General features: G+C 35.0%; 1 protein-coding gene across 1 annotated transcript in view; it reads left to right on the top strand.

Moving 5' to 3' along the window:
* Positions 1 to 15,686, top strand: part of RluA-2 (RluA pseudouridine synthase 2) — a 137,602-nt gene extending 121,916 nt beyond the window's left edge. The window contains exons 11-13 of the mRNA XM_090381048.1: positions 3,028 to 3,085; positions 9,859 to 10,121; positions 15,575 to 15,686. Of these exons, the coding sequence (XP_090237174.1) occupies positions 3,028 to 3,085; positions 9,859 to 10,121; positions 15,575 to 15,640 (387 nt within the window). The 3' untranslated portion in view covers positions 15,641 to 15,686. The remainder of the gene's footprint in view (positions 1 to 3,027; positions 3,086 to 9,858; positions 10,122 to 15,574) is intronic.
* Positions 15,687 to 15,969: the final 283 nt, after the last annotated feature.

Here is a 15,969-nt window from a genome sequence, read left to right as displayed (position 1 = left end):
CACATGAGATGGTTTTATAAATAATTTGGGCTAGAAATAAACACTATTTTGTGTGGTTTCACATGCTTTAAAAAAATATTTTTTTTTTTCTGAAAAATCTCCAGTCTGTTTTCTGCAAAGATCTTCCCCCCCCCCCCCCGAAAAAGTTCCTTTTGTTAATTATTTTGCCTGTTTTGGCCCAAAAAAATGACCACTGTTTCCCTCCTGCTTGCAGTTAACTTCTTCAGATTTTGTTTGAAGTGAAAAGTTTGTGTCTATGTCTTTCTCATTTATCCCTTCTATTTCTGTTCTCTGAAACAATCTTCCTTCTTTCCTTTCTTATATATGTCTCTAGGTATCTTCTGTTTTCTTACCCACACATTGTATGAGGGGTAATGGAACCTACCTCCTGAAAGGTAGATTCCATTACCTTTCATGTCAAGGGGGGGATAAAAGCTTTGACACATTGGTGCAAAGAGAAACCACATGAACACACACAGAGAATACATTTGACTTTTAATTTCCCTATTCAGAATTGTGTGCAACCCTGAGGAAGCTATGATTGAAATATTTGAAATTAATTTTGTAAATTTTTTTAATGTTACTTCCCAGAAATATTCCATTCTCTTTTCCTTTATGTTAAGTTGATAAGTGGGATAGAATATAAAATTTTGAGAATGAAAACATTTCCCTAACAAAATACTAAAGGATCAGCACATCCCAAAATGCAGGTGTCTTCTTTTGAATCTAAGTGGAACAGTATATCACTTAGTAATGTATAAACATAATTTGTTTTTGAGTAGAGCTGCATAGTAGAACTGTCATCATTAGTGTTTTGCTGTGGGAAAAGCAAAAGAAATATTCATGAAAGGTATGATTATTGAGTGTTCCAATAATCATTGCATGATTATTGGAATACTCAATAATTCAATAATCATGCAGTGCTGCCATTTTTAAGCATCCCTGGTGGAGGCCTTCACTGTTGAGTGAAGGCAACACAAAAATCTGTGCTGTCTGTTAATGGTTTGTAATCTGCTCAAATACCTCAGATTGTCTTGAAGTAGTCAGGCAGATGGTTGTAGCATTGGATGTACTTTTCCAGTAGGTCCCAAACATGCTCAATTGGGTTGATATCAGGTGAGTTGGGCAGCCATGGGAGGATGGAGAATTCATTGTCATGTTCCTGAAACCAGTTAGCAATGTGAAACCTTGTGGCATGCAGTATTGTCTTGTTGATAATTTCCGGAGTAGTCTGGACCACTGTCATCACGAAGGGGTGTACTTCGTTTGTGACAACAGAATAGTGGGCATTCCCATCAATTCCCATTGATTAACAGTGATCAGATGACTCAGACATGCCATGAAAACAGGCTCCAAACCATAACACCACACCACACCACCACCTCCAGCCTATCAAACACCAACAATGCATCCAGGTACCATGTCTTTTGTCCAAATGCAGATTTATCCATCAGTTGGAAATGGAATTCACCAGACCAGGCAGGTTCCATATGTCCATTGTTAGTGCTGATGTGCAGTTGCTTGTGTCTCACAGTAAGCATGGGTATCTGTGACAGTCTTGCTGTTCCTATATTGTACTAGGTGATTAGCTCAGCACTGTGCTGCATTGCTGCTGTGTTATGAGACAAGGTATGACACTCACCATGGGTGTTGACCACATGATGCTGCCCATGTGACCTTTGTCTGGTTGTTTGACTGCTGTTGGGCTAGTCATGGTAGACTCATGACACCGTAGAACGGAAGCATTTAACCATGTTGGCCATTGTTGAGATACTGGCACCTGCACATCTTGTTCCTCCACAATCATTCAATGTTTGAAGTTGGAAAGATCTTGATGCTGATCATTCTTCCTTGAATATTCAAAAAGTGGTTGCTTGTGCGAACTACAATCTTATATTTTCTGTTTCTTACTGTAACCAGTCCATTCCTGTACAATGGGGTTTGCTAATGCAAAGCAAACTCAGTCTATATTCAAGTTATTACAAATCAGATTGTTTCTATTATATCCAGTTTTTTTTTTTTTTTTTTTTTTTGTAGTTGTTGGCGCATAGGCTTCTATGGCCATGATGCACCTCCCAAGGTTTTTGCAGTACTTTGATCCAAGCCCGAGGCTGGAATCGAACCCGCGACCTTTGGGTTGCCAGGCAGGCACTTTACCTACCCGGCTAGCCCGGTCAGCCTATATCCAGATAATAATAGAATGGTCCGAGATGACAATGTCATCATACACAAGCAGGATTTTTGCAGGGATATGTAGGATTCATGGTTCCCACAGTCACCAGTATGAACACAGTAGCTGTTGACTGAGAAAAACACTTGGAAAGATGTAGCAGAATGTGATAACAGCTACCATTGAATATGGGCAACATATAGAGCCACACTCCTAAAGGAATAGGTAAATGGGTGTGCATTAACTTTAAGGAATGTACATCATGTAAAATCAGTGCCAAGCAGGATGATGTGCCTTACCAAGTTTATTTTTGCACCTCCAGAGGACAAGCAGAATGCTTTGATCTATTAACTTTAGTTGATGAGAGGTTAAAGCCACTTGTTGAAAATTGTGAAAGTTGAAAGTTGTGTTTTTTTTTTTTTTTTTAAGATGTTATATGAACCTCATGTGACAAGAGCTGTAGAACACTTATGTTCTTTAGCTCTCATAGAATGAAGCATTTGTCTCTTTCATTTTCTCCCTTTGTATCTCAATGGGTTGTTTGGGTCTTCGTTTCTACTTATCTGCCAGTGAATCCCCAAAATAAGCTGAAACCACAGCATTGGTAATGACATACACTCTAAATACACTCTTCTTTCTTGGAGCAATGCTTTTTATTTAGAGTACTGCAATACTGAGGTGACATGGTGATGTGCCTCCATAATGAGATTGATTCCTTAAGTAGCAAACCTAGTTTGCTCACTATGTAAAAAATAAGGCTGACTAGGTTCATCCTGTCCAATTGCATGTGTGATAGATCAAAAAACAGAATAAAATCATGTGAATAATAAAATGGATTTTATTTTCTCCCTTTTTAGCTTTTAGAAGAACTTCTAAGAATACATACAACTGAAAATTGGCTGGGAATAAAATCAGGTAATTTTATTTATTTTTTGCTAAATTCTACACACTTTTATTATCCTACTTTAGTGGATTGTTCTTACTTTGAAATGAGAACAGTCATTTCAGAATATACTGGTCAGACAGTTCTATGTGTGAAGCTTTTTTATATGGAGGCATATTGATGACTTAAAAAAAAAACATAGTGCCCATTCCAGATATGAAAAATAATTTTGGTAATAAGTGGCTTTAACCTCTCATCAACTAAAGTTAATTGATCAAAGCATTCTGCTTGTCCTCTGGAGGTGCAAAAATAAACTTGATAAGGCACATCATTAAGATCATCATCAAAAGCAGACTGGATGCACTTTACATTATCTGTTGTGATAAATTAGAATGTTATTTAATTCTGCATAATGTCTTTGTTCTAAATTCACATTGAAAATATAATTTCGAAATGTAATCTTTATTCCTTTGAGATCTTGCTATCCATAAAAAAGACTATAAAATGCTGACTATTAATTCATAAACAAAGGAAATGTTCTTGGGCTCAACTTTATTGAATTTTATGAGTATGAAAATTTCTTTTCAGAATACAGAAATTAATTCAAGATATTTGTAAATTGAAAGCACTTAACAGCTGGTGCTTGCTGAAAAAAGGGTGTTTGAATAATCAGGATTATAACATAAACATATTTTATGCAAACGTATTGTTAATTACATATGTATGTATTATACACTATAGTATTCACTTCTAAGTAAATTAGACTTTTTTTCTGTTTTACTTTGCTTGGTCTTGTCTCTAAAGGGGACTGACATAAAACCAGGATGTAGTAAAGTTGTGTAATTTTCTGTAGCCCATTCAGTATGTGTATTAAAGAATTAACTTTTTGCATTCATTTGAATGGCTACTTCATCCTTTTCATTTTATTTTTCTTCATTTTATGAGATATATATAGTAATACTATAGGTTTAAAATTGAAATTCATTTCATTATACCATTGATCCAATCTATAACCCCTTCGGTGAAGACAGGATATTAGAGCTGGAAAAAGAATTAGAAAATGTGAATTGGAATATCATTGGTTTGGCTGAAACAAGAAGAAGAAATGAATCACTTATAAGTTTATCAAGTGGAAATCTGCTGTACACCAATGGAAACAGTGAAAGGAGTGAAGGTGAAGTTGGGTTTCTGGTCCATAAAAATTTTAAAAACAACATTTTGAAGGCGAAGCAGCGTGGGAAGGAGCAGCAGTGTGTAGCACTCGCTTCTTGATTAGACCGGGGTTCGAGCCCATCACCACCAAATACGGAGGATGCGGAAAGGTCAGGGAATGACCATCGCATATCCTAAATTCATAAACAACATTTTGGAATTCAAAAGTACATCACCAAGGGTGTCAAGACTAACACTAAAGATTTCTAAGAGGTACAAGCTAAAGATTATAATGATTTATGCACCAACATCGAGCCATGATGATGAAGAGGTTGAAGAAATGTACACCAAAATTGAGTCTTCTAGATGAGCAGAAAACCCACCCCACTATTATTATGCGGGACTTCAATGCTAAGGTTGGAAAAAGGCAAAACAGCGCAGAAAGAGGAACTATAGGAAATTTTGGAATTGGTGAAAGAAATATGAAAGAAAAGAAAGGTAAATGTTGGAAGTGATCACAGAATGGTAAGATGTACACTTGATATAGATGTAGGAAAGGAAGGAAAAAACTGACTCGAGTAAATAATACAAAGGTCTTTGAGATAACAGAGGAGGAGAAAAAGCAGTATGTACTGGAACTTAAGAACAAGTTTGAGCTTCTGCAGACTGCTCAGGACCAATATATCGACGAGGAATATTACAACTTTCTGAAAGTGAAAGCCCAAGAAACCTATAGAGAAAAAAAAATCCAATGAAGAAAAAATTAGTCAAGAAACACTTATGATGAATCGAAGACGACAAATGAAGAGCAAAAAAAACACTGACAGGGAGAAAATTGAGTATACTGAGTTATGCAAAGCCATTAGAAAGAGACTCAGAGAGGACATAAGAAGATTTAACACAAGAAAAGTAGAACAAGCATTAAGGGAAAACAAAGGATTTAAATCAGCAGCCATGAGCAGTAATACAGAAAGACAAATGATACCGAAACTGAAGAATAGTGATGGTGTACTTATAAACAGCAGAGAAGGCATAATTCAAATAGCAGAAGACTACTATAGAGAATTATACAAGGAGCGAGGGAATGATGCCATCAGTGGGGAAGATGGATTGCAAAGTAGCAACACATACGACATACGCGATATTCTTCCTGATGAGGTAGAACATGCATTGAAGAAAATGAAGAATCGGAAAGCCCCGGGGGAAGATAAAGTTACTGTAGAGTTGTTAAAATTGAGAGGAAGAGACATAACACAAAAACTGGCAAGGCTCTTCACAAAGTGCATTAGAAGAGGTGTGATGCCTAAGCAGTGGAATAATGCAATCATAGTTTTGCTGCATAAGAAAGGAGATAAATCAGAAATTGGAAATTATAGACCAATTAGCTTGTTATCCCACATCTACAAGTTGTTCACAAGGGTCATTACTAACAGATTAGAAAGAATACTTGGTGAGAATCAATTGAAAGAGCAAGCTGGCTTTAGGACAGGATCCTCAACTATGGATCACCTTCACATAATATCACAGCTAATGGAGAAAGCAAATGAATATAAAACATCATTATGCCTGGCATTTGTGGATTATGAAAAGGCATTTGACTCCATACAGCATAAGGCAATGTTTCGGGCACTGGAAAGACAAAGGCATAGATACCCCATATATTATCATTTTGAAGAAAATATATGAGAGTGCTACCTCCTTCATTAGACTAGACAAGGACAGTAGGAAATTTAAAATCGAGAAAGGAGTTCGACAAGGAGACACAATATTGCCGAAGCTGTTTACTGCTGCCCTTGAGGAATCTTTCCGAAGATTAGACTGGTCGCAGAAAGGAGTCAATGTGAATGGAGAGTACCTAAACCATTTACGATTTGCAGATGACATTGCGGTCATAAGCCACAATCCCAAAGAATTAGAGGAAAATCTTAATCAGTTATGCACAGTTAGTAAGGATTTTGGACTAAAGATGAATATGGCTAAAACAAAAGTAATGATGAACAAATATGCCACAGAAAGGGAAATAATGATTGAAGGAGCAGTAATTGAAAAGGTGGAGTCATATACTTATCTGTGACAAGTTATTAGCTGTAATAATGATAAATGGCTGGAAGTCAAGAGAAGAATAAATTTTGGATGGATAGCATTCAGGAAATAGTCACATACTGAAGAGCAATATCCCAGTTTGTCTGAAATGTAAAATAATGAACCAATGTATACTCCCCACCATGACTTATGGAAGTGAAACTTGGGCACTCACCAAAAGAAAGGAAGAGAAGCTGAGAACTACACAGCGAAGAATGGAATGAATTATATTGGGAATCAGACTGTTAGATAACAAGAGAAACACATGGATTAGGCAGCAAACTCAAGTAAAGGACATTCTTATCAAAACTAAAGAATAAAATGGTCTTGGGCAGGACACATAGCTCGAAGACATGATGACAGATGGACTAAGAAAATAACAGAATGGTATCCAAGAGGAGCTAGAAGAAAACCTGGAAGACAAAGGCGGAGATGGATAGATGAAATTCATGAGTTTTTGGGTAGTAAATGGATGGCCAGTGCTCAAAACAGAAGGAACTGGAAAGTTGCTGGAGAGGCCTTCATCCTCCACTGGATTGAAAATGGCTGATGATGATGATAACCCCTTCTGAGTTATTTCACTTTCTTGGCTCATTTGGTTTATCAGATCAACAAATGTTTGGACAAAAGACTTTTCTAAATCTCTTAGAAAAAAAATAAAAAATGCAAATAATTTTTTACTAATGTGAAAAAAAAAATTATTTCAGCTATAATTTTTTGATTAGGTCTCATAACTTTGAGCAGTGCAGAATCTCAGACTTCAGCGAGAGCATACATCTTTTAGCCTTCCCATCTGTCATCCCCTAAATGGAACAGACTGTCACATGGTATCTGGCAGATCCCCCCCCCCCCAACCTCCTTTTCTAATAAAAATTAATTTTTGGATTTTTTGTGAATTGAAAACTATTTTATTAATTAGGATTTTTCTGATTTATTCCACTTTTTATTGTTTGAAATTTAGAGCTGTATACCCTTCTTTACCCATATTCTATTATATCTGCCCCCATAACAACCTTTTCATCTTGCAAATCCCCTTAAAAAGAAAAGTAGTCTTTTTTATAAAAATATGCAAAATGGGTAGTGCAGATGTATGGGTAATGCAGATATATCTGCTGGTGATGTATTTCCTGTAATTCACACCTTACACTTCAGGGTGAAGTTTTGAGGGGGAGAGTGAATTAGCTGACAGTTTGTGTGCGTACACACACACACACAGAGAGAGGGAGGGAGGGAGGGAGAGAGGGAGAGAGAGAGAGAGAGAGAGAGAGAGAGAGAGAGAGAGAGAGAGAGAGAGAGAGAGAGAGAGAGAGAGAGAGATTTGCCATTTACGCTTTGTAAATATGTGGTTATTTGGTGACGTATAGGCAAATAGTAATGATTGTTCACATCTTGAGTTCTGCTTTGCTTGCAACGGTCAAGCTGATGATAAGGTGTGTGAAGGGTAGTGATGTTTCAAATGAATGGGAAGTTATTGCTAATTCAAAGAGTGCATCAGAGTAGTAAACTATACATGAATACTTAGTCTTAAATGTGTGTCAATAAAATGAATGAATTTGAATGAATGAGTCTACAGGAGTGTCAGTAAAATGAATGAATTTGAACTCCTGCTTAGGACAACTAACACTGATATTATAGAGCTAACTGAAACACGGTGTTACCCAGAAATAGGGGATGACAAGTTTCATTATTGTCTGTACAATGTATTGGAAGGATAGAGAGGACAAAAGGGGTGGGGTGTGGGGTCATGCATCTTATCAAAAGCAGCTTAATAAGCATGATCCCCAAAAGCTTTTGCAGATTCAGAATTTATTCATGCTAGCATAAAATCTGTGTGGTGTGAAGTAGTTGAATGCAAAGTTAAAATGAGAGTGGGCATATATTACAAGCCAGAAGATTGTAATGCGAACCTCATTAAGTAACAGATAGTTGGGTGAGCAAATATGCGTGTCTTATTATGGATGTTTTCAATAGCCCCTTGCTGATTGGAGCAAATACTAAGAAAATACTAGGAACAATACTAAGGGTAAGAATATTCCTAAATCTGATCGTTACCCATGAACTAGATGACACCACAGGACTCATAGTACAGGAAACATTATCAGGAGGTGATCATGCAATTCTTAGTTAGAAGATGAAGAAAGAGGTTGCAGTTGGGATTCTTGAGGCCGGTTGGATTAAAATAAAACAAAATAATCTTATCAACACAGAGCCACATCTCTGTCTTAAGCTTACCAACACTGAGCTGGAATATCTCTGCCTTACTGTCACATCACAACTGGCAGTACCACTCCTCATCTTGAACAGCTTGTTTTTTTTCTAGGACTGTAAAATTTAATGATTATTACCTTGAAGTAGTAAAAACAGTAAAGGCTGTGAGGTAAGCCAAAAAGAATAAAGGCTGTTGGCTTACCCAATAGCATTTTCATAACTAAAACTTAAAAGGGTAAACTGATTCTGATATAATTGACAGAGAGGTAATGCACACAAATATTTTAGGGTTAGGAAACATTGTACTAAAGAATTGATTAATTTTCATCCATCCAAAGTTTGAGGGTGTATTGAAAAGTGATGCCTCTTATTGCATTCTTTGAAGGAATAGAGATAAATCAGATAGAAAAAAAAATGTACTTGAAAATAAAAAAAAAATTGTCTTTAATTTGATTATTTGTTTTCTGTATACATCTTGCCTAACTCAATACATTTCATCCTGTACTTATCAAGTTTTGTATACCATTCTGTAAAATTCCTTCAGTTGATTGGCCAGCTGTTTCTTTGTGGCAGATTTAACTTACTCATTAGAGTCATATATATTAACTCAGATGATTTTTAAATTATGAGAACAAAAAAAAAAAAAAAAAAAATTTGCGTAGGGCCACTTTAGACTATAGGGTTGATGTAGAACAACTTCAAATTCCAGTGACTGATGAAATTATTTCCATTGTTGCATGGCTGCAGTAAGGTTGTATATTATATGTTGAAGCAAAATTTGCAGTCTTACCAGTCCTTGTTTGATTTTTTTTTTGGGAGACTGAGAGGTGGGTTGTTCAATGGACTTAATTGATTGATTACTTTTTCAAAAAATTCATTGTGGTATACCCATAGAGTCCCAGAAACAATCTCATGGCTTCATCAGTTGGTGCTTGGACTTTGAATATTTTTATATGTGGAGATGTTTTATGGCAAAATTCCATGGACTGTCTTTTTTTTTCCCCAGTTCATAGTGCCAAATTCAGGATATAACTTATTGGTAGTCAGAAACTCACTAACTGCATGCTCTTTGAATTGCTTGTTTAAAAATTATTCCATTATGAACAGTGTAATTTATAAACTAGCAACCACATAAGAAATGCTAATGTGATTGCTTGGTAATGGGGCTGTGAATTTTTCCCATTCATCAATAGTAAGATAACTGAAGTTACATAGTGTAACATACTGCAGTACTAAAAACTTCTATAAAAAAACAATTGTAATAATAATCATTTGCATTCTTTTCATTTATTTTAGTATTAGTGAAGTCAGTTAATGCAAGAAAATAAGATGTGCGTTACAGTATCTAATGATTACCTTACAGGTGATTCAGCTGTAACTGAAGAATCTGAATGTGGAACTACTGCTAATTGTGTTCTAGATTTGTGTAGAACTGCCAAAGACAATCCATCAGCTCTGTTTATTCAGAAATATACAGATTATGATTACTATCAGAAGCTTGCAGAGCAGTATATATTTGATCCACAGAAAGTAACCAAAGATCCATACTGTGTAGATTGTTACCGCACATATAGAGATCCTCTGCCACAGGATTTAGTCATGTATTTACATGCTCTCTCGTATAAGGTAAGGAAAAGACTGGATAGTAGTTGACTTTCTTTATGAACTTAACTCACTGATGGTCATTTTAGGGAATGGTTCATTTTGACCACCAATTTTTTTAAAAATTTTATTTATTTATATATTTTATTTTCTTTAAATAATGATGTAGAAAATCTGATGAAAGACCTGTTTCATGAAAGACCTTTAAAACCTGTTTATTGCAAGAAGCATGTTAAATTATCTTTGAGGGTTACATACAGATTATTTTGCATTCCTGTTAGATATAAGTTTAGAAAATTTCACAAAGTAAAATTTTCTTAACATATATCTAACAGGAATTTTTGTTTCATAGTTGTGTAAGTAGGACATAGACTCAGTAAACTAAGTTTACTACTAAGTGCATATTAGGGATACCCTTCACCAGAGTTGCCACAATATGGGCTGTGAATTTTTCCCATACATCAATACTAAGATAACTGAAGTTAGATACTGTAATACTAAAAACTTCTATAAAAAAACAATTGTAATACACTGGTGTGCAAAACTTAAGGATCAACACTATTTCTAAAGGTTACAACCACAAAATCTTTACTTAAGGTACTCTTTACTGATGAGAGTAGATTGTCTTAGCAGCGATTCTGGCTTCTAATCTGGCGAGAGGTTGGCACACAGTATCACCCCGCAAACATCACTGAAAGGGATCAATATGGCGGTCGAGGTGTTCTTATCTGGGGAGGCATTATCTTGGATGGACGTACACAATTCCAGATATTGCAAGGCAGTACTGTAACCAGTGCATGCTACTGTACTGAGGTAATCCTTCCCCATACGTGTCTGTTCCGAGGTGCCATTGGCCTCAAGTTCGGGTTTATGGATGACAGCGCCACACCTCATTGCACTGCAGCTGTTGATATGCTTTTGGAAAGTGAGGACATTGTTCGTATGGATTGGCCTGCCCGTTCCACCATTCTAAATACCATTGAACACATGGGATGCTCTGGGGAGATACCTAGTGGCACGTCCACACCCACCAGAAAATCATCATCTGAAGATGGCGCTGACAGAGGATTGGACAATGTTACTGCAAGAACTTATCAACAACATTGCTCTAAGTATGGACAGGTGGTGCAAAACCTGCATTGACATTAGGGGTGGCCATATCTCCTACTGAGGACCACCTCTTCCTTTTGTTCCATCTTTGGCAGTGATGCATCTGTACCTTAGTAGAAGCATCAAAAGGAATGCTTCTGCTCTTAATACTGTATTACAAAACAGATGGTATATGCAGTAAATATCTCCATTCCACAGTCATCATAATTACATTGAGGAGTTTAATGACTATTGGAATCAGGAATCTACATAAGTTAATGAAAAAAAAATCACGGAGTTAGTTCGACAGATATCTTGCTCTCACACACACACACACACACACACACACACACACACACACACACACACACACACACACACACACACACACACACACACAGCTTTGAGCAAAAACCTGGAAAATCAGCAGAAAATCAAAGAATTGACTTCTAAATTTGGTTTCCTTATAAAATGTACTAGTAATTATTGTAATATATAAATTTCTAGTTCAAAATCAAATATTGTATGGTCAAGTTGAGAAATCTGATTTAATTTAGTCAATGTCCTATCTTTATTTGCAGCATCCCCCCCCATACAGAACCCTGCCATTTTTGTTTTTTTGTGTTTATTCTTCTTCCTTTCTTATTTTCACTAAACAAGAAGCAAATAATTTTTGTAACTGAGTATTATTTTTAGGTTGATATATGTTTCATTAAATTTCTCCTACTCTTCACCTGTTTAATAAGTCAAAGAACACAATTTGTTCTGGAATGAGTCAAATGTAATAAATGAATGAGAATAGTTAGAATTTATATTTTTAACAAATTAAGAACATCAATTTCACCAATCATGATTTTGTATAGCAAATTTTTGTTTAGGAATGCTCCAGCAGCTTTATCCCCTGATTTATTTACTGATGTAGATAAATTATCTACATCAGTAATTGTAACTACTGTTGTAGCAATCAGCCTTGTTTTTAAAACAAAATATTTTGCTAATTTATTTATTTTTTTTTTCCCAATTTTCTCCAAACTGTTTCTTGAAGGGTGGTGAGACAATACCAGAGTATTCTAAGTGTGGGATAATGTACATTTTGAAAACTTGAAATCAAATGTTCTCTCTCTCTCCTTACACACACACACACACACACACACACACACACACACACACACACACACACACACACACACACACACCTCTATAGTTTTTTAATAAAGCCATTTTTTTCCCCGAGTTTAAGTATTAATTATATTTTGTTTAAAATTTGTTTTGATGTAAATCCTAAGAACTAAGGAATATATCAGCATTAAGCAATATAATTCATGAGCTTATCAAGAGGAAATAAGGAATTTTCTTTAATGAAGAACAGATTCTGTCTCAATGAAGAAAACCAGTGTCCATCCAGAGCTGGAGATTCCAGGGTATTAGAACCCTTGAAGTAGGTACCCTAGTACAACAGCAAAATGCCATCCATTCAGAAGACTGTGGGATAATGTACATTTTGAAAACTTGAAATCAAATGTTCTCTCTCTCTCTCCTTACACACACCTAGCCCAAAATGGAACAAGAGTTTACAAATGTTGATATTTAATATACAGCCACTCCCCGGTTTATGTAATACTTGACTTATGGAAATTCGACTTTACGTAAATTTTTGCCGGCCGGTACAAACTTAAAAAAAAAACAAAAAAAAAAAACATGGAAATGTATTTTTCATCCCATAGGAATAAATGGAGGTATGAAAATATCATAATGTGAACCCAATAACATCGTTTTTTTTTGGTAATTTGTTCCAAGAACTTGGAAGTTGAAATTTTCACTATATAACTAAGCTATTTATGTCTCTAAAAGGGTCATTTTTATAATGGAAATTGCGCTACACTTTCATCGTTATCAATTTTGAATCAATTATAAGAATCAGTTTTGAATGCCTTTGTGATATTTTTCTAAAACACGTTTCTGGAGGTTACTACTGTAAAACAATAAAAACAATTTGCACTTTCCTATTTATTGGGCTTTTCTGTTAGCGCAATCTATTATAAATGGGTAGTAAACTTAATCTTATTGTATTTGTGATAATACCGATAACTGGAATTCTGTGGGTCTTTACATTATGGTGAAATGAGTTCCCCCTCCACTGAAACCTTCAATCATATAAAAACAAATAAATTTTCAGAATCTTCTCTTCATTCCTATTTACTTATTATAATGGTGAAGGGAAAGGGACCAACAGAAAGTGGCAGTGCTAGGAAACAAAACAAAATTGATTTAGAAATGAAGATGATTAAGTACGAAGCAGGAAAAAATTTGTTATCTATTGAACAGAATTAGGTCTTGCTTTTTCAACAGTGAATACTATTTTAAAGGACACTGTGCATATAAAAGAACATGTTAAGGGATCAACAGTGATCACAAAACAGTGTTCAGGTGCTATATCGAAGATGGAAAAGCTATTAATAATATGGATGGAAAATCAGATTCAGAAGCGAATGCCTCTGAGTCCAGTGGCCATTCAAGCAAAAGCAAGAAGTATTTATGAAGATATTAAGGATAAGTATGGCGAACCCCAAGCAAGTTCATGGCAAGCAATGGGCGATTTAATATGTTCAAGCATCGTGCTGGTTTCCACAATGTTAAAATATGCAGTGAAGTCGCCAGTGCCGATTCTGAATCAGCAGAGAAATTTTGCAATGAGTTGGAAAAAACCCCTTATAAGTCTCCACAGCGGTGTGCTAATTAGCTGGAGAGTTAATTCTGGCAACTATGCTTGAAAGGTAAAACTTGCTGATGTTATGCCTGTCTCCTCTCTCTTTTTGTAATTTTGAACGTTTTTGTAATTTCTCCTGCGCATGAGATAAAAAAAAAAAAAAAAAAAAAATAGAATAAATAATTCTATTTATAAGTTCGTCGAACATTTCTTTTTTGCTTCAATCAAATTTGCGAGTGCTGCATAAGCATTTAGGGAAATTCCGACTTAGTAGAGTTCCGCAGACCGCAACCCTTATGTAAGTCGGGGAGTCGCTGTAATATGTTGCTAATTTTTTTAAAAAAGCATCCCTTTGAACTCTTTGTCAAAAATTTGACCACAGAATCTAACCTTTCTTCTACCAAGCAAGTGTGGTGTCTAACTTTCATTGCTGACAGGTTCTTCAGATGCAATAATATATATATCACAAAACTCTATAATTAGGTTATTATAGAGTGCTACTCAATTTATATTGGGCAGAATCACTGACCAGTCAATATGTATATAATTTATTTATACAATATTGAAATTTTGTACAAAACACAATTTTGTACAAAATTGTACAAAAATAAATTGTACTATTCACTGATATCTTGAAGCATGTAACCTCAAATATAGGTTCTGTTATATTTATATATCGTGTATAAGTTTATTTCTCATTATGAACCTAGTTGAAGTATTTAGGTAAATATACTTGAGAAAGAAGTGTGCAAGAACTGGTCACCTGAAGATGGACCTTGGTTACAACTATCTCTTAGAGGTGGGACTTTGAAGTATTAAAAGTTTTGGCATGATTAGCCAATGTGTTTTTCAGGATGATCGATTTTGGAAAAACTTAGAGCAACTTTCATTTTGGAATGATGAAAAAGCAGTGACTGTTTTTAATTATTGGGTATGAAGCAACTTACATTTATGCTTTTTAAAAACATATATGATGATATATTTCTTGTTTTTAGCTTTCATTTATTTTAAGATATTAAGTGTCATTAAATGATTCATTTATTGGATGTAAATTTAAGCTTGAGGGTAAAGTACAGTAAAAGTCCACTGTAATAATAGTAAAGAAAAACCTTAAAAAAATTAAATTCATATAATGGATTGTTGTTAGAGCTAATGGTTAAAAAAATATATAAACAGTGATTGAAGCACAAGAAATTGAAAAAAAATCTTATGTTAAAATTTTTCCTCTCATCATAATGCTCTTCCAGTATAGATTAGCAGCAACTTTTTTTTTGTGTAACTCAGGAAAGTAGTTAAATAGTAAATAAGAAACAGCAGTGTAAGCTTAATTTATCATTTCATTTCACACCATACAGAATTAATGCAGTTAATAAGTTGTATAATGCCACATTGCCAGTCTTACATCATAAACGAACTGCCTCAGAATTGTACTCCAAGTAGTAACAGTCAAAGGTTCTTAGGAATCGCACCCCCATGTTGCTTCCTCTTTTTTTACCCCCCACCCTTGACAAATAAATGAGATGCATATGTTTATGGCAAAGTGGCATAGTGAACTTTTACTGGACTTTACATGTAAATAAATACTCACATATTTTCAACTTAGTATTTTTCTAAAAATATAAACTTTGTTTTGGAATTACAGCAATTATTTTGAAAGATTTACACAGATTTAAATTTTCAGGGAGAAAATTGGGAATTCAGAACAGAGGAACCAATTTGGGCTAAGGAAGACTGGACTGAATCTTAATACTTTTTTTGTGAAAAATAAAATTTTGTTTATTAAACTGACTAAATTTTTCTATAATTATACAGAATACTAATGGTTAACTGATGAAATGGTATGAAGGATCATTAAGTAACCAAAATTTTGTTCCATTTCAGAAATGATGCTAGTTAGTTGAACTTGCAAAAAATGTTTGTTATATTTGCATATTGCATTGCTAGATGTTGGAAAATGGCTAAGTTACTGTACATGGAAAGTATGTGAAATGCTGTTCAGTTTCTCTGAGCCAAAACTGTTAAACCACCTGGTAGACATTTATGACAAGAACTCCATGGAACATGATGTTGCAATAT

This window comes from Mastigoproctus giganteus, chromosome 9 (genome assembly GCF_048544385.1).
Source record: "Mastigoproctus giganteus isolate SK-2022 chromosome 9, ASM4854438v1, whole genome shotgun sequence".
NCBI classification, from domain to species: Eukaryota; Metazoa; Arthropoda; class Arachnida; order Uropygi; family Thelyphonidae; genus Mastigoproctus; species Mastigoproctus giganteus.
The sequence above is the reverse complement of the archived record's forward strand: the minus strand, read 5'-3'. Positions and strand labels throughout refer to the sequence as shown.